Raw genomic sequence first — 8,279 nt, forward strand, 5'->3', positions numbered from 1 at the left:
AGGCCAGGTAAAGCCCTGCAATTATTTAATTCTTTTTAATCATTCTCTTCACAAATTACTGATCACGAGGCTCTGGTGACAATTCCATGGCTACATAGGTTCTAAATTGATCTAGAAACTAGGACTGCAAATACGCCTTTTATTCTGTTTTCAGAGCAAACCATTACAAGTTTCTCTCAGATGCGGAGAATGCTAAAAAACATTGTGACATCAAAAAATCAGTGAACATGTTTTATGTGCTATGCTGAGCTATTCTCCAAGAAGTTAAAGAAATCTGGTAGACAACCTCATTCCCACTAGCTTACTAGTAACTGCCTTATACCAAACACTGCCACTGAAGTTGGAAGTATATAACAATTTCTCATTACTTTCTGATGAGATCTTGAACTGTTGATTTATTCCCACAAAATGGTTATGTAACTACATAGAAATGTTGGATCTACACCAGTCCTAAGAGCACAGCAAGGGAACACAGAAGTGTGTCACTGAAACCAATGTCCCTCAGTCATAAAGAACTACATGTATCTAATCATAAAACAATCAGTCCAAAAAGGTCTTTTGTTGGTTTTGCTGTTTTGTTTGTTTTCTGAAAAACAGGTATACACAAACCTTTACCACAAAGCTTCAAACCATTTAGTCCTAAAAACAACAACAACAACAAAAAAGAAAGATTTCCTGTGTACCACTAGAGAACAGGGTACTTTGCAAGATCCTATGACTTTGCAAAAAGCCTGAACCAGTTACCTGAAAACCCTAAAGCTAGGGTGTAAGAAACACTAGACAGTAAGGCCAACCACAGAAAACAGCTCTTGTCAATGCAATTTCAGGAAAACGCCTTAAGTAGTATATTTGACAAGGTTATGCAGTTCTTCAAGACTTTAGAAATACTTCTTCATGCTTTTTATTTTGTACGAATGTATAACAGTCTGTATCAGTGCCAACACACTTAATGGCCTTATGATAAAGTAAAAAGTGATTAGAAGAAAATTATAGTGTCAGAGTATACCTGTAAAAATGGAGAATTTTCATTCTAAGGATAACAGTCTGGTGAAACAAGAATAATTATCCATATTGCTATTTAGCAAAAAATTGAGAGGTTAAAGGCCTTCATACAATTAGAAACACAAGTCATAGACTCTGAGTTTTTAGAGGTGATTGGTTTGTGTTAATTGGAGCTAAGACCAGACAGCAACAGTAGACTATAGCAAGAACAGCGTCACCAGCAGGTCATAGAAAGTTTTATTCTATATTCATCTTCCTAAAGGAAAAAAAGAATACTTACTGTTTTGTAAGCTGCTTCAGTGGGTTTCTTAGACTGCGCTGGTTCACTGGTTTGAGGATATTTTTTAACAAACACGGCTATTTGGGTACAAAACCCAACATCCTCCATTCCTGTTGGTGGGTTCCCTACACCAGTAAATTCCACTGAGTAACCATAGCGTTTAGCAGCATCTAAAGCCCTAAAAGAAAACATGTTTTGATCATAATAAATATTCATCTTTAATGCGATAAAGATGCATTCCCTCAGATGCGAGAATACATGCCTGAAGATAAGCACTATAAAGGCTTCTGCTGGATCAGAGCCATAACCGTATTCCTACCAGTCTGAATCATTTAGTATCACAAACTTAGGCAACCAAAACTTACTGCTGTATCTTAGTTCAACCCTCTCCTGGTTGCGTGTTTTGCATCAAGTCTTTCGTTGTGCCAGAATCCACTAAACCATCATTAACTTTATTTAAATCATTCTTCTATTGTAATTATTATTTCATAAATCTGCTCGTGTTCTATTACAGAAAGGCCCAGGGTGACTGAGTGCCTTGATTACACACCGTACATAGTGAGCACAATCCTTCTGTTTCCATGAAGCTTTTCTACAGCAGGGTATTACTATGTGAAAGGGCTTATTTAGTACTTTACACTTGAAACACACTAAGTGTAACAGTAATGTATGACAAAATTTAAATATTTTTTTGCAGAGCAGTTAGAGTAAAAGCAAGCCAACTCATCATAAAACACAACACCCACAGTGCATACTTAACTATTTACAACAGCCAAGAAACATTTCACCAAATCAGTAGGCGTCAAACTCTGAGAGCAAACCACATATACAAACCCCTCCGAATCTATATTCCTCTTTCACATTACTTAGCACTCAAAACTGTCTGCATATGGTTAGTAAACTCACCAACTTTGAAATTGTGCTCGGTCCCATTCAAATTTGTGGTCTTGATGCCTGAAAACTGTCACTCCTGGAAGCAAGGGGTTAAATTCAGAATTTGGAGTACTGATAACCACCATGGTTGGAGCCATGAAACCAAACACCACTTCAGGAAACTTCTCTAGCTCTGATTCTTCCAGGTGCTCTATCCTGCAAGCATACATTTACATATGTCCTTTAAAAAGGCCCTACTGCATTTTAATTTTCTTAGCCAATCAAATTCAAATTGTGGCATCTCCTTTTGCCACAATGAGCTAGCACCACTTGAATTTCTTGGTGTAATTAATTTTAAGCACAACTTAGAAGATGCAACATTTTGCTACTCCTCTATTTGAGAGGTTTGATCAAGTCTTGTTTAGATTATGAATAAAATTCTTAAACCCTAATGAGTTTAGAAAAACACAGCATGTTGGCCTAATACTCACAATTCAATGCATGTCACCAAGTCAAAACCAAGCATGCAGGGATCTTCATGCGCAACTGAGCCGTGATGCAGTGTAACAGTTAAGGATCTTTCAGATGGCTGCAAATAATCAGCAGGAAGAGGATACAACCTGTGCCTATAAAAGCATTAAAAACACGATACTATACAAAGGCCCTTAGGACAAGATGAATTTTGCATGCAACTGTACTAGCAAATGCCCTACCTAGATACTTTGGAAATCTCCAAAAGGTTAAATATTTACAGAACAAAAACAACACAAAAGCATGTTTGATGACCATCTGCAATAGGACAGAAAGAGCAGAGGAATTAAGCCAGCAATTGTCCTTCAAGTTTACAAAAATTTTCACTATATTCCAAACACTTGCACAGAGAAGATACTGTAAATTCTGACAATAGCTCAACTCTAGAAACATGGTAAGTCTGTTTTAGACCTGCTTTACAGGATTTTCGGAGAAGTTACGAAGCAAGCATATTAATGTATTTTTTCAAATTAAAAAAAAAAAAAAGGTAAAAAGAAGTGAAAATAAAGTAAAATATATGTGCAAATTTAATTCTGAAAGACTGCATCAGAAAAAAATAAATTAAACTTAATAAAAGGTTTATTTCCTTCATTCTTGAGAAAGCAAATGACAAGATCAGCATCTAGATGATACATATTCATTGAAACCATATCAAGCTTTGAATTGAAAACACCTTTCAAGAGAAAAACTTCGGTGTTCCTCAGAAGTCTGCCCCATGCCTCAAACATCATACAAACTTCAAGTTTTAGAGCTTTATAAGTCAAACACAAACCACTGAGCTAGCCTTCCCATTTCAAATGGGTGAACAAAAACGAAGGCACCACCACAGTGACCAGAAGTGTAATGTGCCCATTTCAAAAAGATCAGTTTTGCATACAATTATCTCATGTATGAGCATAAACTGAGTAACATCAGCTACACTCGAGGTATTTGTATCTTTCCAAATAGTCTATTTCTCAGATGTACACCTCATGGCCACAGCCTTCTGCTGCACTAGGGGATGTTAAAGCCCAGCAATCCTCCCAGCAAATCTGACACAGCCTGCATCATAACCAATTAGCAATGGATAGCTCTCCATTTGCGAAGCTGGTATTTCCGCATTTGCCCTCATTTTGAAATGACTGACTATAAATTATGTATCTTGCCAGTAGGTCAAACCAATCATAAGCCTTAAAAAAACACAATGCAAAAGCTTACATTTTCTCTTTCATCACACTTGCACAGATATCTAGCCCAGCTAACACTTCAATGCAATTGTAGAATTTCAGCATCCAGAGAAGTGTACAGTCTGCACATCCTAAATCTGCCACCTGTAAATTAGATATTAGAAATACGGAGCACTTATACATTAAATAATTTGAGACTTTCATAAATAATTCTGTATTTATAATCAAAATATCATAATGATAAAACGTTTCACGATTCTAACTTCTAGCAGGCTAGACAAAGTTAAAAAATGTTAAAAATAATATGAGGATCTTACAAGATGCTTAAAGTGGGTTGACCTTTTGTTATTACAGCTATAAACAAACGCATGTACATCATTCACTGACTCCAGAGAATGCCTTCCACATGAAGACATAATATCATACTTTAGTGATTTGAGGGAGTAAGTATTAAAGCTGTAGGCTCACCAGCCCCAGGATAGCTTGGAGGAGGAACAGGAGTCATCAATCAGACTTTTAGGTGGAGAAAAGTTAGCCTTACGTAATCCCACACTGTTAACGTCACTTCTCATCTGAAAGCATCTATGTCAATGATGATGTAAACCCAATAGTGTACGTGGACCTAAAAGCTTTAGAAAGTTTTTTAAAAAACAAAAACACTATGATGAGAGACACTTGAACTGAAGTCTTCAACATTAAATTACAACCAGAATGCTAACTACTCTCCAAGATAGGAAATGCTAAGGCATTTTTCTTGTTCATATTTCCCCTTTTCCCATCAACTAGCATTAATTATATTAATTCCTGATAAAACAAACAAACAAGATCATAAGATTTCTCTTAAAGCAGTTCAGTTTTAACAACTGCTCCTCCAGTACTGTTGCTTGCTAATTAGGTCACCGGATTATCTAGTCATTTCCCACCTTTCTGAAATACCTAATGTATTTTTTTTCAAATTTATAATGCAAAAAGACAAAGTACACCAACCTTCTTAGGTTTGTATTTTCCCACTAAATCTTTAACAAACTGGTACCGTTGTTTGTACAATGGTGGTGTGAATTTGATCATGCCAGTACACCGTTCTTCTTGAAAGTTCTCATCCATTGTATTTTGGTAAGTCTGAAATAATAATAAATATATAAAAAAAGATTTTCTTAAGTACTCTATAATGTCAAAATACAGAATTTGCTGTCTTCAGTGGCAACAAATTAACAATTAGGCAGGGGAAGGCCTGGTCCCTGTTGTGTTTAGAGAATGACAAAAAAACAGGAATTAGCACAACTAGGCTGTAGCTGCCCCATCCACGTACAGTGATGGGAATAACCCTTTTATAAAGCAATCATATATTATACACATTTTTAAAAACGCGTGTTTCATAATTTATTGTTCTTCCCCATCCAGAACATGGCCATCCTCCATGGTGTTGGCACGACTACAACATCAAACGTTCCTTAACTTTTCCGTCAAGGACAGAAAAAATCAATTTCTCAGCCTCAGCACCTGCCGCCCTCCTGCCAGCACCTTGCCCTCCATTTTCTCCCCCGCCGCCCACCTCCCGCAAGCGGTCGCAGGGGCAGCAGGAGGGAGCGGAGAGGGGCCGGGGGAGCTCGTCTCTCAGTTACCTTAGAGGAGCAGTGCTGGCCTCTTGCTCATACTCACTTCTGGTGTGAGTAGCAGGTCTACAATTCTACAACTCCTTTCGTTACAACAGCTCAAGTGCTGACCAGAGCACAGGCAAGGCAGCCTGAGAGCGGGTAAGCCAAACAGAATGTGGATGGCAAACAGGCTTTAAATAAGTGCTGCACTAATACCAATCTCTAATCATACAAGAAGTTTACTTTAAAGGATACACAAAACCTGACCAATCATTTTTTGTAGGATTTTTCCTCCCAGCAGACTTAAGGACCCATACAGCCAAAGCTGGCCATACACAGAAACACTTGCCTGGACAGTAATCCCCATGAAATCCCTCTGATTAATCCAGTAAATTCATTTTACCCTTCAATTAGGTTTTGATTTTAGAAAACACACTGTAACAAGGACACATGAGCAAGATGTGATAGGTTGATACTCAGAATGTCTGATGAAAGCTCTGTGGTTTATAATGCATTTGCTCTTTTGGGCCGTTGAGTTACTATTTAGTCTTCAACCATCATTTAGTATCTCCGTTTCAATTGTACCATCTATATACTGCACATAATATTTTTCTACCTCAGAGAGAGATGATATAGTTCATTATTAGTTTTGTATTTCCTGGCTTAAATATTCTATAGATTCTGGTATCCTACAAAATCCTATTTATAGTAACACGTTAATTTGTACAATTTTCTAACAGTACTCCAAAATGTACTGCTGTTTGTCAATCCTTCAAAATTACCAGAAAATAAATTTCAGCAAAATTCTGTGGATTATTCTTATGGAATTAATTCTATTTGTACTACAAAGAGTGCAACAAATCGTGGTTATAAAGAAATGCATCTCACAGTAGAAATGCATTAATCAAGAAATCCTAAACTGCTGACATTTATTTAATGCTCTTGGGATGAGAAAAACAACGGTGTGGAGTTCCTGTACTTTCCCTTTGAAGTTGCAATACATATAATTAAATATGATAGCAAAAGAAAACTAATGCAGTGCCGCTGCCAGAAGACACCAGTCCACACTGACATTTGACAGGAAAATCCACGTATCAGTACTATTTAATCTATCACTCAAGAGCTAACAATCATTCCGCCCAAACCAAATTTAAGAATGTTTTATGACTAGGTATTACCGTCTTTCTTCTGAGCTTCAACTAACAGATCATGCCTGTTCCAGAAAAATTCTCAATTAATCTATGTGAATGAGAAGTGAGCTCTTACACACATCACCATCATCTTCCTTTTTTGTAATTATATGTAGTTCCTTACTCTTTGCAAGTCAAAATCACTTTCTTGTTGATTTTTTTTCCTTTGGCTCTGATTCTGTATGAAGACCAGCTGGGATGCCTGAGGGAAGAAAATCTAATTTGAAGCAAATGGATTATAGGTTCCAGCTAAACTTAAGCTTGCGGCATCACCACAAAACAGGAACTGTGTAAGAATTACAAAAATGATAACTTTTACAGAGCAAGAACACTGAGTTTCTGGAACATACTAAATATTCCAAGAGGAAATATGAGAAAAAAAATAGCAATATGTGAATAAACAATTGTGGCAATATAAATGATAACAAATGCAAGCTGTCCTGAAGTGATTATGCAAGAAAAATGAAGGACATGCTCAAAGAGTCAAGGCTATGCTAAACAAACAAAAAAAACCAACCCCTCAACTTCAAAGTAAAGTTACTGCTCTAGCTGTCTGCAGAATAAGATTACTTTATTGCTATAAAGATTCTATTTCAGAATTTATTTTGTGATTAGTTCTTTTAATTTTGTAGATTAAGTGGATGTTTACTGCAGAAGCAATGATGATGATGACAGCAGAGTCCTCCAATTGTTGGAAATTAGATGACATGGAAGTGCAGGCCGAAGGGCGGCTGGTGAAGTTATTCTTAGAAAACAGGAATGAAAAGCCTAGATAGCAGAGCAGGCAGTTTAGAGAAACTGTTAACTGCTGTGGTCCGATAATGCTATAGTATGAGCACTGCTCCAAGGTAGATTAAAAGACCTGAGTAATGAAGATGAGGTACTCTTTCTCAGGTCTTGAATCTTGGGCGTGTAATGAAGAGTGAAGGTAGTGTATTGCTACTTCCAGTGGTATTAATTTCCTGTTTTTTAAATTCAAAATCTCAATTGGTGTTAAATCACCCGAGTGTAGAGAGGTGATTTCCATGGATGCTTCCACAACTTCACCCTCCACTCATTTCCTGACAAGCTGAGAAACCTGGATCTCGTGTCTGTGTGTACAACTGGGTTTGTTTTCTTCCACCATGCACAGTTTGCAGTAACTTTGGTGGAATTTCGGTTTTGTTGCAGCCATTTGGTGTTTACAGCGCCTTTACTACTCTTCTAAACCTTGCATTGTCTCCCTTTTGTTGATGAGGGAAAAATATTAAACCCAAATAATAGGTTTAATAGGTGGGGGGAGGGGAGGTTGCTTTTACAAGAGCATGCAATGAAAAAAACTGTGGGAAACTCGAGTAATAAGTTAAATACAACCTGAAAACGTAAGTTGATTTTGTCTCTCAGGTATCCCAGCCAAAACCGGCGCAGTTTGTTGGTCCCTGTTAGCAATTATCATAAAACCTATTATAAAAGCGGCACGGGATTGCTAAGCGCAGCCCCTTTGCCCTCCGTGCCGTTTAACGGCCGTAACCGCCCCGCGGCGCCCCCCCCTCAGCGTGAGGCGCCGCCCCCGCCCCGCTCCCGCTCTCCGCGGGCCCCTCCCCCCAGCCCGGCCGCGCGGCCCCGCGGGGATTGGCGGGCTCGGCCCCGGAAGGCGCGGGCG

At 38.1% G+C, this 8,279-nt stretch overlaps 1 protein-coding gene across 9 annotated transcripts in view; it reads right to left on the reverse strand.

Moving 5' to 3' along the window:
* HENMT1 (HEN methyltransferase 1) overlaps nt 1–8,189 on the reverse strand; it is a 25,275-nt gene extending 17,086 nt beyond the window's left edge. For 3 of the 9 annotated variants that reach the window (XR_011811108.1, XR_011811109.1, XM_072041936.1), the window contains exons 1-7: nt 7,991–8,189; nt 6,714–6,839; nt 4,840–4,971; nt 3,884–3,996; nt 2,647–2,781; nt 2,189–2,371; nt 1,283–1,460 (exon numbers count right to left, since the gene is read on the reverse strand). Coding sequence is in view for 7 of the 9 variants with exons in the window: in XM_072041936.1 (XP_071898037.1) it covers nt 1,283–1,460; nt 2,189–2,371; nt 2,647–2,781; nt 3,884–3,996; nt 4,840–4,971; nt 6,714–6,728 (756 nt within the window). In the remaining 2 variants the exon portion in view is untranslated. Of the gene's footprint in view, nt 1–1,282; nt 1,461–2,188; nt 2,372–2,646; nt 2,782–3,883; nt 3,997–4,320; nt 4,482–4,839; nt 4,977–5,474; nt 6,119–6,625; nt 6,840–7,990 lie in introns of those variants that run through there. The other 6 variants (XM_005028543.5, XM_013107751.4, XM_072041937.1 and 3 more) reach the window with 6 other exon arrangements.
* Nucleotides 8,190–8,279: the final 90 nt, after the last annotated feature.

Source organism: Anas platyrhynchos, chromosome 8, assembly GCF_047663525.1.
Source record: "Anas platyrhynchos isolate ZD024472 breed Pekin duck chromosome 8, IASCAAS_PekinDuck_T2T, whole genome shotgun sequence".
In the NCBI taxonomy this organism is placed as follows: Eukaryota; Metazoa; Chordata; class Aves; order Anseriformes; family Anatidae; genus Anas; species Anas platyrhynchos.